The 26161-nt window shown below is 40.8% G+C and overlaps 4 protein-coding genes across 4 annotated transcripts; all 4 read left to right on the top strand.

Annotated features, from left to right (window-relative positions):
• Positions 1–4048: 4048 nt before the first annotated feature.
• On the top strand, positions 4049–7911 carry LOC310822317 (transmembrane 4 L6 family member 1; the record flags this gene model as incomplete). The annotated part of the gene is made up of 5 exons (XM_083694662.1): positions 4049–4225; positions 6114–6182; positions 6328–6494; positions 6847–7039; positions 7130–7911. 5 exons carry the CDS (start codon positions 4049–4051, stop codon positions 7148–7150), a joined length of 627 nt encoding a protein of 208 aa, XP_083550788.1. The 3' UTR covers positions 7151–7911.
• Positions 7912–13427: 5516 nt separating this feature from the next.
• On the top strand, positions 13428–15018 carry LOC310822316 (P2Y purinoceptor 14; the record flags this gene model as incomplete). The annotated part of the gene is made up of 1 exon (XM_083694661.1): positions 13428–15018. One exon carries the CDS (start codon positions 13428–13430, stop codon positions 14475–14477), a length of 1050 nt encoding a protein of 349 aa, XP_083550787.1. The 3' UTR covers positions 14478–15018.
• Positions 15019–17490: 2472 nt separating this feature from the next.
• LOC310822315 (P2Y purinoceptor 14-like) lies at positions 17491–19004 on the top strand (the record flags this gene model as incomplete). The annotated part of the gene is made up of 2 exons (XM_083694660.1): positions 17491–17867; positions 18305–19004. Exons 1-2 carry the CDS (start codon positions 17530–17532, stop codon positions 19002–19004), a joined length of 1038 nt encoding a protein of 345 aa, XP_083550786.1. The 5' UTR covers positions 17491–17529.
• A 634-nt stretch (positions 19005–19638) lies between these two features.
• Positions 19639–24086, top strand: gpr171 (G protein-coupled receptor 171). Its single transcript, XM_083696249.1, has 2 exons — positions 19639–19771; positions 20880–24086. Exon 2 carries the CDS (start codon positions 20915–20917, stop codon positions 21923–21925), a length of 1011 nt encoding a protein of 336 aa, XP_083552375.1. The 5' UTR covers positions 19639–19771; positions 20880–20914; the 3' UTR covers positions 21926–24086.
• Positions 24087–26161: the final 2075 nt, after the last annotated feature.

Below are 26161 nucleotides of genomic sequence, written 5' to 3'. Positions count from 1 at the left end.
TCAGTCCCTTGCCTGTCCATGTGGAGGAGGTAATGTTGCATCCTTTCCCATGCAGTTCACTGCAGTGCACACATTTCAAGAAACAGAGAGAGTATAGTGTATGGATGTATAGCTGAGTTAATACAAAAAAACAAAAAACAATGAGCTCTGGAGGTGGTTGCAGGCTGCTTTGGCTCTATACTCCAAATGTTTACATTGTAAATCGAACAATTACTATGAGGTTAAAGTATAGATTCATAGCTTTTATTTGATGGTATTTGTGTTCATATTGGTTTTACCATTTAGAAATGGCATTAATCAGAAACACCTCATCTGTGAGCATTCTTTGGTCATCCACTGTAGAAGTCTTCCTTGGCCTACCAGCCGTTTGCGATTGCTGAGCTTACCAGTGGTTTCTTTCTTTTTTAATGATGTTACAATCTGTTGTTGTTGATCATTTTGGTAAGTCTAAGGTTTTGGCTATGTTTCTGATTGATTTCTCTGATATGTAAGCCTCACAAGATTCAGATTCTTATGCCCTTTCCACAAAAACACAGCAGTAGCTCAGAAACCAGTTCCAACTCCTGTGTAATGGCCACCAAAGTTGGTTTCCAACTGTCTTTTGCTTATTCATTCAGCATTTACTCAAACTGTACACACATTTCTCTTTATTTAGTCAAAAATAACTGACTCTCAAATGGTAACACGTTTTTTTTTCTTACATTGAAGGAAAACATCTGTCACTCAGAAATGAAGCCTCGGCCCCCAAAGGAACTTCCAGAGCACCCAATACCCTCACTGGATTTCTCTGGCAGACAGGAGAGCTCCATGGTGCAGTGTGAGGCCACATCTTCAGCAGAAATCACAAACCATCCAACTGGCCCCTCAGTAACTGCATTAAAACAGATATCTCCCCACAGCACACCATGGGAAGGGGGGGGGACTTCAAATAAAAGAAAGAGCTGTGACATTGAGCTAAGTGGGGAGGGAGATATGGCCAGTAAGCAGCCATGTTCTTCCTTATCCCTTCCCCAGAATGGGGAGGCTAAACCAGACCCAGGAGAGGCTCCACTGTTTCAGGAGCTGGCCCAGAGGGAGGAGCAGCTGTTCAGCCGCAGGCAGCAAGAGGAAGAGGACAGGCAGATGGCTCTCAGACTGCAGAAGCAGTTGGACCAAGAGGAGGCCCTCCATCCTGTGGACTGCAGCAAAGGCTCCAGAGATCAGTACCAGCTCCACCAGAAGCCCGGGCCCAGCAGTGGGCGCTCATGTTCCTCTACTTCCAAAGAGGTGAGGGGAACAGCAGAGAGGAGCCTATCTGGCCCTGCCATTGAAGTGGAACAGAGCTCCACCCAGAGGAGCTCCTCCCTCAGCATCACCTCCAGCTCTGCCACTCACTCCAACACCCGGAGGAGCAGTAAGCAGGCCACTCTCACTGAGATGTTCCCAAGTCTAGGCAGCTGATTCCTGAGTCTCTTGATTATCAGCACTGGCCCCTTCACCCCCACCTCTTATTTGAAGGCCTAGCTAAAAGGGCTCAGGTGGTTAGTATTTGAAATAAGAGGTTAGTTCTATCAGAAGCAAGGTTGTCTGTGTATTTTTTAACTTTGAAACAGGATAGAGAGTACAGTACACAGTAAGTGTCCTTGGACTTCACTGTGCTGTATAAAGTTGAAATTGGCAGACTGGTTCAGCGGTGATTGTTATGAAAGGATGTTCTTATCATATGTCTGATTTCACATTTATTTTGGAATAAAATGGATTAATGAAAGATAAACTTTGAGAAGTCTGTCTTGTGTTGTAATTGTGTCATGTCATTTGGGAAGTGGTATCAGGAAATGGTTACACAACAGGGCTTCTTATGATTCTGTGTTCATTTCCCAGAAAACTTTAACACCCACCCAACATCCCTATTTGGTACAATGGGTTTGATGTCACCCTGCCTTCTGAGTGGGATACTGGTGTGGTGATTCTGATTAATTCTTCAATTGAATGGCTTCTCCAGTGCGCTCCAGAGATTCAGCGGACACCTATGGAGGACACCTTTGATGGGCACTGTTATTTTAATATTTTACAGTATAGAATAATTCCTTTGTTTCATATACCCTCATTCATATAAAAAGTGAAGAATAAGAATTTAGACATTCCTAATTTTATGATAGATGCGTCCTCAATGATTGATGGGGCTGAATCTCTGCAGTGCACTTTCCATCTGAGAAGTGATCAGAATTACAACACTGGTGTGAGTAATGTGGTGACTTTGCCTCAGAAAGTATGCGGAATAGAATGACCCAAATATTGGAACTGCTATCAGTCTTCACTGTTTGAATACCATCACTTGGATCAGCACAGTACATTGCATTATGGTCTGCTGTTGAACTAGGACCTTATACCTTGAACAAAAACACAGTAGGACAATGATACCAACAGTAGGACAATGATACCAATGATACAACAATGATACCATGAACACATGCCAGTATTGCTACCACATTATGGGCTTGGCTTTTTTTTAACTAGTATAGCTGAAATGTTTTGTCTTGTCAATTGGTGTATTACATGAACATTGTCCCCCAATGATTGCTGTAACATTTGGGGATTACTGTGGCTTGTGTGCTTTGTGGGTATGGAGAGATGTTTCATCACAATGACTGGTCTCGATATGGTCACTACTCTGTCATGCTTGTTAATCACAAGAGACAGCCTCGCCATCATCAGGCTTCTGAAGAGAAATTCTTTAGGGCAAGAACCGGTAGTAGCTCTGAATCGAGCTAGGGTTTCAGGGGCAGTTCTCATTGTCTGGTTTTGGTTTTGGTTTGTTGGATGAATGTTTTGATAAATAAACAGTTGTGCAATGTGTGTTCCCTTCCGCTTCTCTGACCAATGTTACACCTGGGCACAGGACAGTGAATAAAAAAATATGCAGGGCTAGGCACAGCTTTAGGAATGCTTCATTGGGCAGGTGGGGTTTTACCTGTAAAAAGAGCTAGTAAGATAGGTTGGATGTGGTCATATTTTCCCTACAGTCCCAGTTATCCTCCCACAGCAGTAGTGACTCACAATGGCCACAGCTTGAATAACATGACTCCTTCAACCCAACCTAAAATAGAACTGAAAATGCCCCAAGATAAAGAGCTCACTGAAAACTTTGAATGGGCCTTGCCATAGTATCCTTGGCACTATTCACATACTGACAGTATTGAGATTCATTGGGGTGAAGGGAGTATACATTGACATGGTAGTGTTGAACTTAAACTTGAAGTCAAGGGTGTAAGATATGAAATACAGTACAGTAGGACATTCTGGTTTTCTAAACGTTTACTCTTTCCCATATTACTTAACCTCTCTTTATCTCACACAGTTTTTCCACATCAAATAAATGACAAGATATGGTATCACATCTCCTTTGACATTGTAGCTCATGTCAAAATGAAAATAACAGACAAAAATAAAAGAACAACATGAATAATCTCTTATTATGAGGACATACATCTCAATGTAAAATCAAGACACAGTGCCCTCCAGAGTTTTTGTTAGGAGCTCTGTTACTACCAGCCCCGGTCTCCCCTACTGTATACAAAATACTGCTAGGCAGGACTAATGGTGCAATGCTGATTAAAAATCAATTTAAAGTAATATCTATGTGAGAGTGCTTTCTTATTTTGTGTCCATATATCTGTGTGTGTTTGTTCTGCATTTGCAAATGAGGGGGTGGCCATGTGTCATGACATGGACCATATTTAAGTGTTTGCAAGCAGCAATTTTAGGTTCCTCATCCAGTTGTGCTGCAGTTGTTAGGATCTCTCTTGTTCCTCTCTGTTGCACTCCGTCTCTCACGGTCACAATAAGGTAAGGGCCAGCATATCAATCTGTTATCATTATTGACTGCTCCTGATGCTTCTCTTGCCTTGTTTGTGTGTGAACAAGTTCTGTATGGCAAAGGATCATATGGTATTTCAAGGAAGCATAACACAATTAGTGTCAGACTGGAACTCTATCAGAGAAAACAATATAAGAAAATAATTGCTCTGAAGGTATACTGACCTCCATGCCCAACATCTACCATAGGGGGATGTGCGTCGCTAGGTGCTCCCGGTGTGTGGGTGTGTCCCTGGTTCCTATGGCAGTCCTATGCATGCTGGCCAATGCCCTGCTACTGTTCCCTGACCTGCAGGTGAGCTACCTGCAGGAGGGTCATGTGACCAGAGAAGCCACATGGGGTACAGGCCTGTGGGCATCCGGATTCCTGGTGAGATTTAAAAACAAACAATTACTATGAGGTTAAAGTAGAGATTCTAAGCTTGTATTTGAAGGTAAACAGTTTGTGTCCAAATTGTTTTAACATTTAGAAATAACAATACTTTTTATACATAGTCCCCCTATTTCGGGGGACAATTGGCTTGACAGGTGTTTGTGGTAAGTGTTCTGGCACATCATTTGTACAAGCATAATAGAGCTGTCACTGTCTAGTATTGATTCTAAGCTTTGCGTTTGCCTTTGGAGTCTGCTATTGGTCTCTGTCAACATGAGGACCAAAGAGTCTATGAAAGTCAACTAAACCATTATGAAGCTGAAATATCAGAAAAAAAATCAGAAATATAGTAAAACCGCCAACCTACCAAAATCAACAGTTTGGAACATCATTAAAAACAAGCAAGCACTGGTGAGCTCAGCATTCGCAAATGGCAAAAAGTGGAGCATTGAGCATTAAGCATTGGTGCTTAATTCAGACATTATATTAATCTGCCCCATAACTTTTGGTGCAGTGAAATACGGGGACTAAATATAAAAAGTGTTGTCATTATTAAATGGTGAAACCAATATATACACAAATACCATAAAATAAAAGCTGATAATCTGTACTTTAACAACAATGTGTGTGCGTGTGTGCGTGTGTGTGTGTGTGTGACTCACATCATTCAAACTCTTTTACATTCAAACTCAAAAAAGGACATCCGTGGTTCGACATGTGACCATCATGTGCTCTTGTGTGTATTTGTAAGCTACATTTAGTCAGATGGCCCCGTTTTGCTTCCGCTAAAGAGCGCTGCACAACACGTTTTTAGTTACCATGGTCGCTAAATTGGTAATATATATATATATATATATATATATATATATATATATATATTGTCCAAACCATCTTTAAACTTTTTTCTGTTACCTATAAGACTTTGCAAACCCACAAAGTTTCTTCTGGAATTTATTTTTCTAGTTATTCATCTGCCTGCTACTGTGTAGACTGGTTTTTCTTCCATATAGATGTTTGATACTATTTACACTTTTTGAGCTTTACTCAAATTTGCATGAAATCCTATTCATGCCTATACCGCCATGTGCACAGCCTAAACCGCTTAACCTATTAACTTCAAATCAACTTTTGTGTGCCCAGATTTGAGTGACTTCAGTTGCTTGAAAAAGTCTTTTTGATACCATTTATACTTTTTGAGCTGCACCCGAATTTGCTTGAAATCCTATTAATTCCTAAGGTCATTCGCTCTAAATGGGGACATTTCAAAATGTATCCACGTTTTCATATTGTAAGCTAGACACCTTAATTCAACTTCAAAATGAGTAGACTAACTCCACTTAAATCATTTTAAGTTTGTCTTGGTCGCGGCAGATGCACTTGCGATGACAGCAAATTACCAAAACGGTCTTTGCACATGGTTTTAGTGGTGCGCAGTGCTCTTTAGCTGAAGCAAATTGGGTCTTTCTGTGTCAAGTGCATCTGCCCCGGCCAAGACAAATGTTATAGGCGGAGCAGTAAACGGGAGTGTTCTGAGGGTTGCAAAGGGGAGTGGGACAGTTATCCATTCCATGTTCATTCCATGACCAATATGCGAAAATAGCACTTATTTGATCATAACGGGCACAGCTGTTGTCAAGGATAATCCCTCCCAGCCCTCCCAACATTTGACGGATCTTGGATGTCCAAATAGCGTCCTATATGCAATGCTGGGATTTTTTGCAGTTTATAACACCTGATAATTGTATATCTATTAATTGAGATAACTATGAGGAATCAATGTTTAATTTGGAATAGTCATGTACAGATTATATTCTTTCTATGCAATCAACTTGTAATCAGATTTAAATGGTGCTTTTCATATTGCTTTTTATGCTATTATCTGGAGGTACTCATCGGGGCCAAGGGATTTGTGACTGGCAGCTCAAAGAAAGGCTGCTGTGGATTCAGAACTGAGGTGAGACTGTGTGCCTGTATGTTTTTATCCATAGTCTTGAAAAATAAGCTATGTACTGGATTAACATACAGTATTCCATGCATGTAGCTGCATGCTACAGTATGTTAGGGGTAACAGTGAGTTTCTGCCCTGTGTGTGTGCCCAGATGCTGTGCCAGGTGGGGTACTCCTGTGTGGGCCTAGCTGCAGCAGGCTTCTGCTGCTTGGTGAGTGTCACAGGCCTTGTAAATGGACCTCTTTGTCTACACAACAGCACACAGGGCCTGGTCTGGGATGTACCACTTAAACGTCATAGAACGTCACAGAAAATAGAGTAAGTGTGAGCGGGGGATGGGTGGGGGAGGGGAGGGAGAGTAACCATTTTTCTCAATTGGTTAAAACAGTAGCCTACAACTGCTGTTAAAATATTTGTAATGATCTGGACAAAATTGTGTGGTCAGAGGTGAATCAAAGAGGTAACGTTGCCAAATAGTCTGGGCCGTTTGTTTGCTTTACAGTAGATTGAAACTATAGATGTATTGTTTTATGTCATGTCTGGTCTTACCCAAGAACAAATTAATGTCCACAACTCTGGTATGCTCCCATGGTGATTTAATTCAGACGCACAAACAGACAACATGTCTTGTAAGCATCAATTAGTTTTCATCTCAAACTTGTCTTTACAGAGATCCAATCTACATGTGTGATATAACACTGTGGGCTTCGGTCTGTGAGGAGCCCAAGGATGTGGTTTTATGGAATGTAGTGCTGTTTTCTGTTCTCGTGGCAACCAGTGGACTGCAGGCCCTCCTCTGTGTGGCACATGCAATCAATGCTGTGCTGGGTGTAATTTTTGGCCCAAGTTTTTGCAACAACAAGGTATGCTGGAGAACCATACAGCATTATACTGTATGCATGCATGTGTGTGGAGTACCTTTTGCTCACTATTTGTGTGAATGTGTTTTACAGGTCAGTCCAAGGTCAGTTTAAGGACATCAGCCAGGAACTGAGTAAGGAACAGAAGTCACAGTCACACAGAAAGTTAGGCACTGGGAAGTAGGTTGATAAGTAAGCAAATCTTTGACATGCCTCTCTCATGAAAATGTATTAGAACTTTTGGTAACTTTTTATTTTACAACCCTGTTTCAGCTGGTATTTACCTAGTATTTACAAATAAACTATGTGGTAACAAGGGGTACTTTCTGGTACATACCTCAATAAATTAAGGATAATTGGTAACTAACTACCTGGTACTAAATGGCACTTAGTGGTGCTTGAGTGAATCTAAAAGATACATAGAGTGTAACTGATATTAGATAATCAATCAATTTTGCCTAGTAATTTCAAAATAAGTGCATGCTTAAACCCAGACACTTAAGATCCCTGCTTAGAATGGATAAACTTTTTAATTTATCAAAGTACATAATGCAGAGACCATGAAATAACCAAGTTGGAAGAACAACCTAACAGAAACTCTCGGGTTCGTGTAATGTCACTCCATGTGGGATAAGTCAGAAGGTTAAGGTAGTTGAGGCAAAGCTTCTCCTGAGGGGTCACTCAACATTACCATCAAGTCAAGTAGTGGTATTGTTCTTATATTTACCTAATAGGCTACTTTATTTATGTAGACATATTATCTACCATATTGTGAACTTAATGGCTTGTGCACATTGTGTATGCTGCTGAAACATTATCATGACTAAACAAAGCTGTGAAGAGATGTTAGAATGTATTAAGTTCATTTTACAATATATTTATACCAGAAAAATAAAGTTACATTTAAATGTTTTAGTCCTGTGTCCTGAATGTGTTTGCATACTTAAGGCCACACCAGAGCCCTATATTATAGCTAGTACACACACAGCTAGTACACACATACATCAGGAAAGAGAACAGAGTGTATCTTGGACAACTCCAAGTGGTTTAAGTCTTTGGCCATATCTTATGATTGATTGATTGATTGATTGATTGATTGATTGATTGATTGATTGATTGATTGATTGATTGATTTGTGTGATTGCATTTTTTTTATTCTTATTATTTGAGTGTCATTTGAGTGCCTAGCCCATATGGGCTTATACTGTATGACACTGATATCAAAATAAACATGTGTTTTTCACACTTTTCTTATTGCAATTAAAAACAGAAACAAGAGACAATTGGGCTGAAATTATATATTTGACAATATGTGTTATTATTAGCTACGTTCTAAATTATCTCAGCTTTTTTGTTTGTTTGTTTTTGTCTATATGAGACTCCCTCTGTCTGCCATGTGTCCTCTCTTCCCTCCTGCCTTCCTGTCTCCTCTTTTTTTCTGTCTTTCCTTAGCTCTTCTTCTCTCACTGACTTCTCTCTTTCCTGTATTACCTCTTTTTATACTGTAGTGCCCTGAAATCAAACAATTACTATGGGGTCAAAGTAGAGATTCTCAGCTTTAATTCAATTGTTGTTTTTTGTCAGATTGGGTTCACCATTTAGAAAGTACAACATTTTTTAAACGTACTCCTCCTATTTCAGGGCACCTCATATAATGTTGTATTATAATTATAGTATCATATAATGTCCAAATAAAGCACTCATGTTTAGTATTTGGTCGACAATCCTTTGCATGCAATAACTTGCCTGAAGTCTGTGACCCATTGACCCAACCAGACCCTGGGTATTTTCTCTGATGATGCTCTGCCAGGCTTGTACTACAGCCATCTTCATTTGTTTGTTTTGAGGTCTTTTTGCCTAAAATCTTATTATCAGGAAATTAAATGCTCAATGTTCAATTGGATTTAAATCTGAATGTTGACTTGGCGAGTCAATAACTTCCTGCTTTTTGGCCCTGAAAAACTCTAGTTGCTATCACTGTCTTACTGTATGATGAAGCGCCATCCAATGAATTTGGAGGCATTTGCTTGTACTCCATTCTAATACTTTCTGCTGCTGCTGTCAGCAGTAACATCACCAATTAAGACAAGTTAGCCAGTTCTTGTGACAGCTATACATGCCCAAAAAAAAGGTTTCACAGATTTTTGGTTTGCTGTAAATCTTGGGCAGATAATTTTTTCTCAAAACTTTCCTCTTACAATCACTCTGGTACATGATATTATTTGTCTTATCTGTCCAGGTACTTTTTAGCAAACTGTAACCTGACCATCCTTTTTGAGGATAACTAGTGGTTTGCGCCTTACAGTGAAGTCTCTGTAGTTCAGCTGGTGACATATTCTGCGAATGGTAGTCTCTGACACATTCACGCCTACCTCCTGGAGTGTTCCTGATCTGTGGGACAGTTGTTGTTGTTTTTTTCTTAATTATGTTGACCATTCTTTGGTCATCCACTGTAGAAGTCTTCCTTGGCCTATCAGCCTGTTTGCGATTACTGAGCTCTTTGCTTTCTTTCTTTTTTAATGATGTTAGAAACTGTTGATTTTGGTAAGTCTAAGGTTTTGGCTATATTTCTGATGGATTTATCTGATATTTCAGCCTTATAATGGCTTCCTTGACTTTCATTGACATCTCTTTAGTCCTCATGTTGACAGACACCAATAGCAGACTCCAAAGGCAAATGCAAGGCTTAGAATCAATGTTATGCCTGAACAAATGATGTGATGGATCAGGGGAATGCATGTTAATAGTGCCAAAAAAGACTTGGTGATTTCATGAATGTTTTAAAGCTCAACTGGCCATTTTGTTTTCTCTGTTATACAACATCTCTAATGTATCATATGTTTGTCTCAGATGTGAATGCTTATGTGTTTTTTTAGTGTAGCATGTGTGACAGCAGGTTCAAAGTTGTTCCAAGCTGTTGGAATTGTACAATATTCTATGTGCCTCTCACCTTTCACCTAGTGGTACCAGGCCGTACCCAGTACACAACACAGAGACATAACATAAGATGCTAGGGAAAGGGGGGCCTAGGACCTGTAGTCTCCAAGGCCAGATTCCATTGCAAGTCTATATAATTTCTCTAGGAGATGACACTCAGAGAGAGAGAGACAACCTGCTAGCCTGAAACATCATTTCTTTGTAACATCGAATAAAGTAACCTCTCCAAAAGACGTTAACCTTCAGATCTCTTTATTTCATCTCATTGCAAACCTGAAAATTATTGTGTTGCTGCGGAAGAAATGACACAACTATCTAACAACTCACCAGAACACAAACTATGTACAGTATGTTAACTGATACAGGGCATCTTCACAGCACTGCTTTAACTGTTTTTGCACTTATGCTGTCTTTTATTTTGAGGTTCTGCATAGTCAGCCTTGGCTCACTAGCTCAACATTCTCTTCAGTGAGTGAAGTGTGTGGCAGTGGGTGTTATAATAATGAATCTATTTCAGAAACCACGCATATCCTCAAATTGGAGGGAAGAGACTAGACAGATGAATGGGGACAGACCACTTCCCATTGCATGTCAAACCCCTGCTGACTTCCTCTTATTCTCAAATGGAGAGAGAGAGAAAGAAGAAAAAAAGCTTGAGAAGTGAACCATCAGAGAGAAAACACTGTGTATATTTGTCTGACAAGGTAGCCCTTGACACTGCACTGCTGGATGTCAGCACAGAGTCTGAGTAGCATCCTGTGTTCTGACTGTTGAGGGAGATCCACCCAAAGACCCTACCATCCCACAGAACAGGAGCTGCAACCCTCAGAGAGCCAGGAGAAAACCCTCTACTACTGCTGTCTGAGGATTTGTGACCTGCTCAAGGTTAGTCTGACCATGCTTACTACTTAGCCAACTCTATGGGAACTTGTGCATTTGCATTTGTGCATCTATGGTTTGTTCATTTGTCTGTCTGTCTGTCTGTCTGTGTGAATAATAGACATTACTTTCCCGAAAATAACCTATAGACTACCTGTGTATATCATACCAGATGTGTAACTAAAATTATTTTTTTACAAATTAATTAATTACAAATTAAAAGCTGATATGTCTTGGGTATTCACCTCTTTTGTTATGACAGCTATTCATGTGATTTCGGAATGACTGTCCTTTTTTTATGGGGTCTCTGATTTGCGGAATCAATCACACACTGTGTGGATTAGGCTGTCACTACCAACTCAGCAAACTTCATAATTTTCTCTTGATCCTGATAGACTCCCCAGTCAACAGAGATAAGCATACCCATAACATGATAAATCTACCACTATTCGTCACATGAGGGATGGTCTTTGCATGTGTTAGATTTTCACTAAATGTAATTAAATACACCATACATTATGGGAAATAGATTAGATAGATAGATTTTTTTCCTTTGAGGGATTCATTTTGGTCACTCAGTTATATAGACCAATTAGTGTAACTGGGATGATGTTGTCCCATTGGCTATGCTTTTTCCTCTCAGCCATTCAACGTTTTTGTAAGTCTTCCCAGGCCTTGTTGTAGCATTCCTGAGCAGTTTTATTCCTCCATTTGCTCAGTTTGGAATGACAACCTGATCCACTCAGTGTGTAATTGATTCCTATTAGACCCTATAAAAACAAAGATATTCATTCTAAAATCTCAGATGGACTCTTATATATAACTTAAATATAACTTATTAAGTGACTTGTTGAAGACATTGTAAAAATGCTTTTCACTTTGACATTATGGAGTATGTATGTACAGTTAAGTCCGGAAATATTTGGACAGTGACACAATTTTCATAATTTTGGCAATCAAGATGCAATTGAAGTGCAGACTTTCAGCTTTAATTCAAGGGGTTAAACAAAAATATTGTATGAAACGTTTAGGAATTGCAACCATTTTTATACACAGTCTCCTATTTTCAGGGGCTCAAATGTAATTGGACAAATGAACATAATCATAAATAAAATGTTCATTTTTAATACTTTGTTGAGAATCCTTTGCAGGCAATGACTGCCTGAAGTCTGGAACCCATGGACATCACCAAATGCGGGTTTCCTCCTTTGTGATGCTTTGCCAGGACTTTACTGCAGCTGTCTTCAGTTGTTGTTTTGTTCGTGGGTCTTCTTGCCTTTAGTTTTGTCTTCAGCAAGTGTAATGCATGCTCGATCAGATTGAGATCAGGCGATTGATTCGGTCCATTGCAGAATATTCCACTTCTTTGCCTTAAAAAACTCCTGGGTTGCTTTCGCAGTATGTTTTGGGTCATTGTCCATCTGTACTGTGAAGTGCCGTCCAATCAACTTTGCTGAACTTGGCTGAATCTGAGCAGACTGTATATCCCTAAACACTTCAGAATTCATCTTGCTGCTTCTGTCTTCTGTCACATCATCAATAAACACTAGTGACTCAGTGCCATTGGAAGCCATGCATGCCCATGCCATCATACTGCCTCCACCGTGTTTTACAGATGATGTGGCATGCTTCGGATCATGAGCCGTTCCAAGCCTTCTCCATACTTTTTTCTTCCCATCATTCTGGTACAGGTTGATCTTAGTTTCACCTGTCCAAAGAATGCTTTTCCAGAACTAGGTTGGCTTTTTTAGATGTTTTTTGGCAAAGTCTAATCTGGCCTTTCTATTCTTGAGGCTTATGAATGTTTTGCACCTTGTGGTAAACCCTCTGTATTTGGTCTCGTGAAGTCTTCTTTTTATGGTAGACTTGGATAATGATATGCCTACCTCCTGGAGAGTGTTCTTCACTTGGCTGGATGTTGTGGAGGGGTTTTTCTTTACCATGTGAAGGATACTGTGATCATCCACCACTGTTGTCTTCCATGGACGTCCAGGCCTTTTTGTGTTGCCGAGCTCACCAGTGCGTTCTTTTTTTCTCAGAATGTACCAAAATGTTGATTTGGTCCACTCCTAATATTGCCGCTATCTCTCAGATGGATTTCTTTTTGGTTTTGCAGCCTAAGGATGGCCTGTTTCACTTGCATTGAGAACTCCTTTGACCGCATGTTGTGCGTTCACAGCAACAGCTTCCAAATGCAAATACCACACTTGGAATCAACTCAGACCTTTTACCTGCTTAATTGATAAAGAAATAATGAAGGAATAGCCCACACCTGTCCATGAAACAGTTTTTAAGTCAATTGTCCAATTACTTTTGGTCCTTTGAAAAAGAGGGGGCTACATATTAAAGAGCTGTAATTCCTAAACCCTTTCTCCAATTTGGATGTGAAGCTGAGTCTGCACTTTAAGCCCATATTCATGATATAACTGTAACTTGAATATGTTTTGGTAAACAGCTAAAATAACAAAAATTGTGTCATAGTCCAAATATGTATGTATGTATGTATGTATGTATGTATGTATGTATGTATGTATGTATGTAGAAATAAACAGTGACTGTAATCTCTCTCTCAGGCATGGATCATCCTAACTCAACTCATCTCCCTGGCAACTTGATCACTGCCCAGGCCAACCAGACAGATTTCAACAGTGTGTTCACCCACCAGGTTCTACCAGTTCTCTATGTGCTGATCTGTGCCGTGGGCCTGGCTCTGAACTGCTTGGCTGCCTGGATCTTCTTCCGGGTACCCAGCGACTCAGGCTTGGTGGTGTACCTAAAGAACATGGTGGTGGCAGACTTGCTGATGTTGCTCACCTTCCCGTGGCGGGTGGCCAGCGAGATGGGACTAGGTGGGTGGCGCCTCCGTGTTGCTGTGTGCCGCTACACTGCTGTGCTCTTCTACTCTAGCATGTACATAGGCATCGTCTTTATGGGCCTCATCAGCCTGGAGCGCTACATTAAGATTGTCCGCTCCTCCTCCTCCTGCACCTCTTCCCTAGGGGGGTCCTCCTCTATCCACCTCCTGCAGAGTGGAGGTTTTGCCCGTGTGCTGGCCCTGCTGACCTGGGGCCTGCTGCTGGTTTGTGTGCTGCCCAATGCTGTGTTGACAAGCAGGCAGGCAGACGAAGAAAGCTCCAGGCACTGCATGCAGCTGAAGACCCCTCTGGGCGTTCAATGGCACAGGGTCTCCACCCTGTTCAGTGTGGCCCTGTTCTGGGCCACTCTCCTGGTGCTGGCATTCTGCTACGCCTCTATAGCCCGCCATGTGTATCAGTCCTACCAGCGCATGCGTCAGGATGACAACAAAGTGTGCCGCAAGTCCAACCGCAGCATCTTCAGTATCCTGGCTGTTTTCTTTGTGTGCTTTGTACCCTACCATGCCTGCCGCGTACCCTATACTTTAAGTCAGATGCCTGGGGCAGGCTTCAGCAAGCACAGCCGCTTCCTGCTTTTCCAGGTGAAGGAGGGCACTCTCTTCCTGTCTGCCCTTAACGTGTGCCTGGACCCCGTCATCTACTTCCTCATGTGCAGGATGTTCCGTGAGTCTCTACTGAGGAAGCTCTCTGGGTCTGGAGAGGCAAGGAGACGGTCCCTCACCACTAATCATAGTGTCAGCAACATGTGAGGAACAGATAGGGGAAGAACAAGAGAAAAAACAGAGAGAGGGTAGAGAGAACAGATAGGAGAAAAGATAAAAAAGTAAGATGAGACTAAAAGAAGAGGTGCAGCAAAACTAACCAAGGCATGAAGTCTTTATTTCAGATGCAGTTATGCAGAAAACCAAAAGAATGATCCTTCTCTTGATCCTGTAATTGCAGTTGTGTGTACTTTTCTATTTGTTTTCTCAACCTAGACAGAGACAAGGTGTCACAGGGGCCCTAAACTGATACATTGTTCCTGAGACCAACTTCTTCTTCTGGGGAGTATGGTCTGACTGAGGGCAGAGTCACATCTGGTCACAAGGGGCCCTTGTTAGTCAAGCTATGACTGAGCACCTTCATGTGTCCTATTATTTATTTTATTTTATTTTTTACCCAAGCAGAGCACAAAGAGACAAGAGTTTCAATCACAATAATCAAAACAGACATTTGAAAAGCAACCTAAACGTATATTCATTTCAGTAAAACTTTAGATCTACATGACATTGCCTGTATTTTGACCATGCTTTAATGATGGGGGTCTGGTATGGGGGTCTGGGGGTCTGGTATGCTGGATTTTCTATTGCATGTTCATACTATCTATAGAAAATGGCCTACTATTATTGTCCCTTACACATGTAATTGATTACCAATGGAAATAAATTATTGTATATACAATCAAATGTCATTGGCACTCACACCAGGGTGTAGTTTGTTGTGTACAGATATGTATTTTTATGAATGATTTGACAGGGCAATCAAGATTCAGGTTCAACGTAAACCAACAAATTGTCATTTGCTTGCCCTAACGTACTGAAAGAACAACAGATTTAATCATTTGAAAATAGTTGCTTCTTCGGACCTGACCATTCCATTAGCTTGCTTTTTGCCACACCCTCATATTCTAAGCGAGATGATGAAGTACTGGAAATAAAACACTGAAGAATAGAGCAGAAATGAGACATACATTTATTCCCAATAATTATGTTTTGTTATGAACATAATGAATCAAACTCAACACACGTGGTCACATGACCAACTAACACAACTTTACATTATGTTATATCTGACTCCAAAAGATATTTCATGGTTAATAATGATTGACAATGCTTTGCTCATCCCTGATCATATTGGATCCTTGATTAATTAAGAATACCCAAAATGCTATTTTACCATGCCCTCAAGTTAAGATAAATCGGCTTGTGAGGAGTTTACGCTCAGGCCAATATCTGAAGCTGATGACTCACTCTACGTCTCTTTAACGATGCATGTGGACAATAGACATTAAATGGGAGAACCTGGTCACAATTATGTTGTGCTGTATTAACAGAACCTTTATCTAGTGCACAACCTCACATTAATGCACATAGGAAGAATGAGAATAGAGTATCAACAAAATAACCAATTTAACAGTTTCAAAGCAACATATGACTTAAGTTTTAACCATACGTTAACGTGTGTCAAGGACAACACAGGAGACCAGTGGCCATGGGCCTAACCTGAATAACTCAACTAACATTTTGCTGTCCTTCTCTTTAAGTGTCATTCCCAACAAAGGACAAGGTGTGAGAAACATTACAATCGCAAAGGAATAGACAAATGGCGAGGGTTCTTCACGATGTCCATCAGGCATGCTCATTCAACCGTAAATAGGTGTACACATTTAAATCAAGGCTGGTGCCACCAAAATCCGTCTACAAGGACACCTGCACCCCATCAGTTTCCTGTGTGATCAAGTCAGAAGGCTACTTTGTCACAACTAGCACTCAGTGAGCCCAGTTAGGTTCAACTTGATTCAGATGTGTGATGTTGGCACCAGGAGGCACCAACCTTTATGCCACCATAACGCTACATTAACAGATGGTAGTCATTAGGTTACATTGGCACCAACAACCTCACCACAGCCTAAAGTCAAGATTGCAGTTATGTGTTTGCTGGGCACCACCAGGCACCAAATGGTAAATAACATTTTACACCTTTTAAACCTGCTTTGCTTTGACTCGCAAATATCTGTGTCCTGCATAGTGTAGACCAGGGGTGCCCAATACGTCGATTACGATCGACCGGTCGATCGCGAGAGTAGTGCGGGTCGATCGCGTGACATTAAAAAAATCACGTAGATTTTTTTTTTTTACGACGGACATTTGTGCTTCAGCACGGTACGAGGCAATTGAGCCAGTGTGAGTGCGCCACTTGATTGACGTACAATGCGGCCAGTCTGAGATCGCTTCTCTTCTACGGGTCACCATGCACCATGCATTCACCATGCATTCGCGGTTAAACGCGCTACCTACTGCAAAACTCCAGCGAGCTAAGTGACCTAGTTAGCCTTCCAATTTATATATACTCTATCAAAATGAGTGGGGGAGCTGGACCAAGTAAGAAGCCAAAAATGTATAATATATATGTATATATACATTTAGCATTTTTTAATGTAGGTAGATCATTTTGACCTGGTCATTTTGAAAGTAGCTTGCAAACCGAAAAAGTGTGGGCACGCTTGGTGTAGACCAATTACCCATTTATCACGACATCAAAGAATGCAGCTCAAAGTACTGTACAATACAGCGCAAAAGAAAGAAAAAGGAACAGATTAGTGCTGTACAATACACTGCAAAAAAAAGACGTGACTTTGTCTTCCGTATGTAACCATGAGGAAGGAAGTAATACTGAATATAGAGAACACAAATTCACTACAGTAACCACATGATGAAACTGACATATATGAGCATTGTTGGCTGTACAGGAGAACAGGGTAAGAGATTTGTGCATTAACATTTTATTATTAGAGATCTTTAAAGTGATGTTATGGCAGAAAGAGGTATTTGTGAGATGTACTGTATGTTTCAAATGTGGCACATGTGTCGTTTGAATAGAAAACCTCATACAATATCAATATTTTTCAGGTAATAAAATCTAAGAGAGAGGCAGAGGAGCAAGTCACTCTTTATTGTGTACCTCCAGATATAATATCCAGCTGAATAAGCAGTGGGAATGGCCAATGATTTCAACGCCTCCACAGTATTGAACAACACTGGGATGAATGGCTCAGGCTCTTGTGGCCTGATGGAGGTCTCCACCCATCCATTCTTCATAATTGCCTATGGCGTGGTATTCTTGGTGGGTCTTGTTCTGAATGGCTTCACATTACGGGTCTACTTCTGCCGAGGCCAGCACCACCAGTCGAGCGTCACTGTGTACCTGAAGAACCTAGCTGCTGCTGACTTCCTCCTCACCCTGTGTCTTCCCCTCCGCATTGCTAACTATGCCAGCAATTCTGTTCTTATGCATCATATCTACTGCAATTTTGGAGCCTCTGCCTTTTACCTCAATATGTATGCTAGCATCCTCTTCATGGAGTACATCGCTGCTAACAGGTACACAAAAAGTCATGTGCTGGGAAATTTGTGCTCCATCATCTGAGGTGTAAAATGTATTTAATGCTGCTTACAATTCACACATTTCAAATCAAATGTCACATGTCACACTTTACATTAAGTTGCCCCGATACCTGTGTAGTAGCTCTGTGATGAGTTTAGTAACAACATTCTATTATTAATATTGCACATTAGTAATTACTTTGTAATTGCATAATGGAGTTGAGAGGTATGTGTTGCCACACAAGTGGAATTAAGACTGTTCCAACTCTATACCATATTATTACCTAATTATAATATAATTATGTGTTAATACAATGTTACAGCAATTACAGCATTATTACACAGGTATGGGAAAAATGTATTTGAAGGTGTTACAATGCCGTTTTATGGACACATTAGTAAGAATTCACATAACTTCTGATCCACGCCCACAGGTACCTGAAGATTGTCCGTCCCCTTGAGGCTCATGCCTTGCTGACAGTGCGTGCTGCCCACTTCATCACCATGGCAACCTGGGCCACCCTGCTGGCTGTGTCATCTGTGTACATAACTCTGTCAGTCCTCACCACCTGGAGCGCTGATCTTGTACCTGGGGCCATGGGCTGTGACGCGCAGCACAGCTCTAAGCTCAGCCTGCTCTACAAGATCATCCACAGCTTTTCAGCAGGGATTTTCTTCTTCGTCCTGATCTCCCTCGTCTTCTTCTACTATGGCACCACCAGGAGGTTGAGACAGGCACAGCAGAGACAGTCAGGCACCAGGGGCTGCAAGAAGCTGAGCAGGTCTAAGAGGAACATGCTAGTTCTGGTGAGTGTATTTTGTGTGTGCTTTGTGCCCTACCACCTGGTGCGCCTGCCCTACGCCTTCCTAAAGCACAAATGTGCATGGGAACAATTGTTCTACTACCTGAAGGAGCTGACAGTGCTGCTCTCTGTTCTAAATGCCTGCCTTGACCCACTCATTTACTTCATCTTCTGTAAGGCCTTCAGGGCCCAGCTGGGCTTGAAGGTCTTCAGCACAACAACATCTAGCCAGCATAGCCCCTCCAGGGACAAGGAGTCAGGTAACCTGACCCTCTCTCGCATTAAGAAAAGGACCTCCATCAGCTTGTCAAAGCAGACCAGTGTTCTTTAGGACCAACCACACTGTCTCCCTGCTGCACCAATTGCCTCCCTGCTGTAACGTAAACATTGTCAAAGAAATGTATGCAATAAATTGCATTATTAAGTTATACAACCGTTTTTCTTCAATTATCTGTTAATCGTTGGTTTTGTTTTCTTATTTGCTATGTGTATAATATTTTCCATCTCAACTTCTGTCTCTTAACTAAATAAATCATATCTTATATTTTTTTTCAAATAATGATTAACATATTTTTGTGTCATCCTTCATTCTGAGAAATCATAAATGATTAATGATTTAATAAACCCAGTCAAAACAGGAAGCATCTCTGGAGAACAGAGGGTGCTAATCATGACTCATGGCCTGTTCCATGATAGAACAGGCCGTTGCTTTAACCTCTTCCATCCAGTCACGACAAGATGAAAAACAAAAGATATACCCTACGTCTCCATCCAGGAACGACAGTAGCACCCTTGACATTAATGTTCATGACAGACCAAACAGTCATATAGTCTGAACAGGAGGTGCTTGTGGTTTTGACGATTGAAAGACGTTGAGGTAACTTGAGGTTAGAGTGACGACAGCACACGGCAGTACAGGAAGTGCATATCTCATATTGTAGTTAAATGTCAGAAGTCCCAGAGACAAGGCAAACTATCAGAGTCAAACTGACCACGAGGTAGAGGCCTAGCTGTCTTTTCTAACTGTGTGGGGGAACAGAGAGGGGGAGCAGTGTGGTGGAATCACAACTTCTCCACTGAGAAGACACCAAAGATGAGGTAGGTTATCTTACTTTACTATACTCTCCTTCATCCTGTGCTTTCTATCCATTGTCTTTTTGTTCTCTCTCTGTATATATTTCTATGAAGTTTTAATTAACCAATTAAGTATGTGGGGTATTTACATAATTTCTAAAGTATAAAATATTTCATGTAACATATGTAAATGTAAGGGAGCCTAAACCTCAGAAGATAAAATCAGACCCAGCTGTTTACACTATCTTTCCCTAAGTGAGCCTGTGGTCCTGGGGATGATGCCAGGACAACATGCTAATGTGACCTCCCGTCCACATAACCAATCCAATCTGGCCCAGTTTCTGCCTGTCCTCTAACCTTCTATTGACCTAGACCACCAGACCCAGTGTCCTCTTGCTCAATGGCTGCCGATTGTCCTCAAAACATAACTAAGCATGCCTATCACATTTATGATGGAGGGCATGTGAAGATAGCAAGGGCCAATACAGCACAATAAATGTAGTTGACACTAACTTCCTTGTGTTAACAACGACAGCTCAAGGAACAGAAAATAAGCGTCTGAAAACCACATCTGATGCCACAAAGTTTAATTTCCTCGATATGAAGTCTACTGCTTTTATCAAACATGCCAGAAAAGCTTCTACAAATATATACAGTTGAGTTGATACTGTATACCTGGCAGCTTCATGTGACTGTGTTATGAGGAAGGCTTGTACTTATATATGTAGTAGAGGAGGAAGTCCATGAAATAACCATATGCCGAAAATATATTGCAATTTCTTTGAATTATGAGGTTAGATTGTTCTCCAAAAATAGTGAGGTACTGTTTAACAATATAGTATTGTCCTATCTGGGATGAAATACCTTTTCTCTTGCTTTTTTATAGGTCATTTTCTATGATTGCTCTGGGTATCTACATTCAGTAAAAACTTGCATTTGAAAAAGTGCTCACCACTTCCTGTTTTGTCTCACTTTAACCAAGCAGTGACTGTCTCACACTGGAAAACTATCCAGACATAGTGGATGTTTGCTTCTGTTAAGAGTGGTGTGAAACTTAAGTAAGACTTATTCTTATAATTTGTGTTGCACTTGTTTTATCAGTTTACAGTAAGAGAACATATTTTTATTGTAGGTGGATCCAGCAGGCTGCCTCTTCAGCAATTGATGATGGCACTTCCCTCAAACTCCACCAATGGCATTCTCTCTGCAATAGACGACTGCATCGTAAATGACCAGATGGAGCCTTTCACTGTCCTCTACATCCTGATCTTTGTCACTAGCATAGCAGGCAACCTGGTGGCACTATACACATTCATTCGTAGCCACAACGCCAACAAGAGTATAAATGTCTACCTGATCAACCTGCTGACCTCTGATCTTCTGCTCACCCTGGCCCTGCCATTCAAGGTAGCCAAAGACATGGGGTTGGCACCCTGGAACCTCATGGTCTTCCACTGCCAAGTCAGCGCTGTGCTCATCTACATCAGCATGTATGCCTCCATCCTCTTCCTGGCATTCATCAGCATTGACCGCTACCTTCAGATCAACCAAAGCTCCAGGCTGTCCCGAATCCAGGAGGTGGGTTTTGCCAGGCTGATATCAGCTGTGGTGTGGATGCTGGTGCTCCTTATCATGGTGCCCAACATGGCCCTCCCCATCAAGGATGTCCAGGAGAGGCAGTTCCTTAGTTGTTCTAAGCTGAAGGAGGAGGTTGGGCTGCACTGGCACACCTTCACCATCTTCTTGTGCATGGCCTTGTTCACCAATGCATCCGTGGCTGTGCTCCTCTCCAGTGGTCTAGTTCTAAAGAACCTTCTGGGGAGCAGAAATGATCCAGAGGAATGGGACAGTGCTCGTCAAGCGACTGTCAAGATTGTCGCTTTGACAGTGGCTTATGTGGTGGGCTTCCTACCATACCATGTGGTCCGCACACCTTACACCCTTACCCAGACCCAGGTGATCCCAGATTGCCAGATGAAGAGACACTTGTTCCTGGCCAAGGAGTCCACCTTACTGCTGGCAGTGCTGCACCTCTGCTTTGACCCCATTTTCTATTTCTACTTTTCTCAATCATTCAGGCAGAGGATCAAGGAGGTCCTAAGGAGCAAGAATAAAATACCTGAATCCAGCCCTGCACATGATGACATGATGCTGCAGCCTGCAACCGCTACAGAATAGGACCACATACATATACAGTGCCCTGCGAAAGTAATGGGACTATACTCCAAAAGTCTGGATTTGAAATCAAACAATTACTATCTAAAGTACAGATTCTCAACTTTGATAATAATAAAAAATAAAAAATAACTTTTTATACATACAATCCTATTTCAGGACACCAAAAGTAATGGGACAATTGACTTGACAGGTGTTTCTGGTAAATCAGGTGTGTTCCTTCCGTCACATCATTTGTGCAGGCATAAGAGAGCTGTCAATGTCCAGTATTGATTATATAAAAAAACAGAAACATAGCCAAAACATTAGGCTTGACAAAATCAACAGTTTGAAACATCATTAAAAATAAAATAAAAAAGCACTGGTAAGCTCAGCAATCGCAAACAGTCTGGTAGGCCGAGTAAGACTTCTACAGTGGATGACGGAAGAATGCTCAGTATAATTAAGTAAAAGCCCAAAACAACTGTTCCACAGATCAGGAACACTCTTCGGGAGGTAGAGACACATTTTACCATCCACAAAATACATCACCAATCTACAGAGGCTTTACTACAAGGTGCAAAACACAAGTTATCCTCAAAAAGAATTGTCAGGTTAGCTAAAAAGTACCTTAAAGCCTGCAGAGGTCTGGAAAAAGGTCTTGTGGACAGATAATATGAATGTGATCATGTACCAGAGAGATTGCAGGTGGAACGTTTGGAGAAAAAAGAATCTGCCCAAGATTTACAGTATACCACCTCATCTGTAAAACATGGTGGAGGGGGTGTTATGGTTTGGGAATGCATAGGTGCCACTAGAACTGGCAAATTTGTCTTAATTGATGATGTAACTGAATGCATTCTGAAGTGTATAGAAATATCTTGTCTGCTTGAGTACTTAAGCAAATACCTGCAAATTCATTGGATGGTGCTTCATCCAGCTTTTAAGACATTGACCCAAAACATACTGCCATAGCAACTCTGGAGTTTTTCAGGGCCAAAAAGTGGAAAATTCTTGACTGGCCAAGTCAATCTTCAGATTTAAATCCAATTGAACATGCATTTAATTTCCTGATTATAGGATTTTAGGCAAACACACCTAGAAAACAAACAACAACTGAAGATGACTGCAGTACAGCCCAAGATGAGAGCATCACCAGAGAAGATACCCAGCGTCTGGTAGGGTCATTGGGTCACAGACTTCAGGCAGTTATTGCATGCAAAGGATTGCCGACCAAATACTAAACATGAGTGCTTCATTTGAACATGATATGAATCCCATTACTTTTGGTGCCCTGAAATAGGGGGACTATGTATAAAAAGTGTTGTCATTTCAAATGGTGAAAGCAATATGTACACAAATACCTTAATAATAAAAGAAGTTGAGAATGTATACTTTAACCTCAGTAATGGTTTGATTTCTAATCCAAACATTTACAGTATAGAGCAAAAGAAGAAGAAATGTTTCACTGTCCAATTACTTATGCAGAGCACTGTATGCAAGCAGAATGGCCATTAAAGTTAAGAGTCAGAATAGGCAATTCTGTGGTTAAAATGACTGTTGTTAAACTGTCTGAAACTACAACTGAGCAATGATGACTGAGAGTTGTTACTATACAAGAACAGATTTTAACCTTTGTTTTACTATGCAGAAACATGTTGTGTTAAAGGGGTAGTTCACTCTCGAAACAAATGTGATTAACCACAAACCATTATTACACCAATACACATTTTAAGTCCTTATCTGTCCAAAATTAACATCAGAAAAAGTAATTAAGGCTATACAGTAATTGTCTAGGGCTTTATTGCTGATAAATTGTGGATATATTGAGCAATACATATTTTACAAATACAGCAGCCCTTCCACATTATTTCATATGAAGAAACACTGACTATCCACAGCAGAGACTCTATAGGCTACTGTATATTATTTCAAGTGTCAAAGTGGAAAATGCGGTGTCAAGTGTCAAAGTGGAAAATGTTAAAACTGCTATACAGAGGATTGACAAGCTACATAGAGTAATTTCTAACCTTCCATTCCAGCTCAAAATCGAGCTATAGCCTGATACAGGTATAATACATCATATGGATCACAACCTTGCAGTCTCTGGTTTTAATGAAGTTGGTTTTAGATCATTCTATGATGCAGATTTAAAGCTATTGAATTATAAATAAAAGAAACATTCATATAAATTCATGCAAGCTTTTTTTTTCTTTTTCTTTTAATGGCTTTGCAATCTTGCTAGTGTGTCTCTTGTTTGAAATAAGTTGGTTTTAGATCTGTCATGCAGTTTAAATGCTATTGAAATTGAATGAAAATAGAAATACATACATTCTTGGAAGCCTTTTTTCAGAAAAGTAAGGCTGTGCAACCTTGCCATTGTGTTTCTGTTTTGAATGAAGTTGGTTTTATATTATCTGTATTGTATTGCTAAAGAAGTTTAACAAACAAATACAAAAAAAGTTGTGCAATCTCATACACGTTTTCTTCATCATAATGAGTTCAATATTAGGTTAACTGATCTCACCGTTAAAGACCTATTAAGATTAAAAGAGCCGAATGTCTGACGAAATCCATTATGAAACTAACTTTACCATGGTCCGATACCATCGTGGGGGATAATAATCACCTAGCTGGCTAATATACTGTAATTCATAGTGTCAGTTAAACGTAATTTAATATGAAAATGGACCCAAATTATAAAACATACATATACTGACCGAAATATAAAAGTGAGATTATTCAGAGCATTTTGCATTTCCCTCTTCCAAGCAGGTGTACGGTACTAGACTACTTATACTTCTAATGTATTGTGCAACTGACAGTAGAATAGTTGGGAGAAAAAAAAAATCAAGATCTCTGTAACAAATTACAATTTGCAAATGCTACCATTCCTCATTCCATTCCATGCAATGAATCCGTCCTCTTGCATGGAATGGATTTCTACCTCCACCAGCCTCCCCTGGTCCAAGTACATTAGGCAGCTTCATATTTTGACAGTTTGAAACTATTCAACGAAAGTTAGATTTCTGTAGGAACATTGTTCAGAAAATACTGTGCTTTAAAAAAAAAAAAAAAAAAAAAAAAGCTAGTCGAAAGGCATTACATCTCCATCTATAGGTGAAAATGTGACCAGTTTCTGGAGGCTATATTGCTCTTTGCTTGGTGGGGAGGGGCTCCCCAGTCTGTCCAGATCCAGGGAGGACTTTCCCTGCCACCCCCACTCCACTGTCGTTGCCATCAGCCAGTCTCTGGTGTCCAGGCTCCCTTCATACTGTGGGAGAGTGGCCTCTGGCTCCCTCTTCCTGTTGTCCATGGAGGCATTGTTGCAGGCCTGCTGGATCCAGGCTGATCTGCAAGCTGCAGTGTCGTTAATTTGATTTATGAATACTGATGTAGCTGTACCTGGTTTGCCAGGTTGTTACACTCCCAGGCTAGGATTTAAGCTTTTCTTCATTGCTGACATCTTTGGACAAGCAGCAGTGGTCTTTACACTAGCCTGCAGAGATTTGTGAGGTAGCATGTGCAAATGGACAAACATGGACACCTTAAAAATAGTTAGTACAACAATACTAGTCATTGAAATCAGCATAGTATCACTGTCAAAACTAGATAATTTTTAAAAGAAAAGATAAAGGGTAAAATAATTGGACATGTTTGGAGACAGCCAACACATAAGACCCTTGGTCCACTCCACCTACCTGCAGGGGACTAGGTGAGGGAGTCTTGACAGGGGCAGCCAGAGGTGTTTCACAGAGTGCAGAGAGGGGGGTTGTTGGTTGGGAGGAGACCACACTGGTAGGGAGAGGAGTTTCAATCCTGGAGGTTAATCACTGTTCAAAAAGAGACCTGTTACAAAGAATGTTTTCCTCTGTGGCGTACATCAGTCACCATCTATGAGGATAAGGGTTGTCTGCTCCGTATCTGTCTGTTGCGATTCCTCTGTTTCCCTCGGTCACTAGAGAGCAGGGATGCTCTAGAGATGACTAGTGACGGACAGAGCACTGCTCAAAACTGTCCAGGTATCTGCCTCCCATCAACTACTGCACATGGAAGATCAAACAGGTAATTTGAAATGACTAGATTGATCAGAGGGGTCACCCTCTTAGTGCTAAAGTAGATTTTACTCTTATACAGAATATCGAGAATAGATTATACTAGTATACGCCAAGGTATTTTGTTGCAGTGTGCCAGTACATTAATCCTCTAGTCTAGATTATAGATGTTTAAAAGGAGAGACCGGTTACAGCATGTGGACAA

The sequence above is a fragment of the Argentina silus genome (genome assembly GCF_951799395.1).
Source record: "Argentina silus genome assembly, chromosome: X".
Lineage (NCBI taxonomy): Eukaryota > Metazoa > Chordata > Actinopteri > Argentiniformes > Argentinidae > Argentina > Argentina silus.
Note: the sequence above shows the minus strand (reverse complement) of the source record. Positions and strands in the feature narration are given on the sequence as shown.

Bases quoted from the DNA above. Each gene is read 5' to 3' on its own strand.
- gpr171 (XM_083696249.1), top strand. From the start codon at position 20,915: ATGGCACTTCCCTCAAACTCCACCAATGGCATTCTCTCTGCAATAGAC.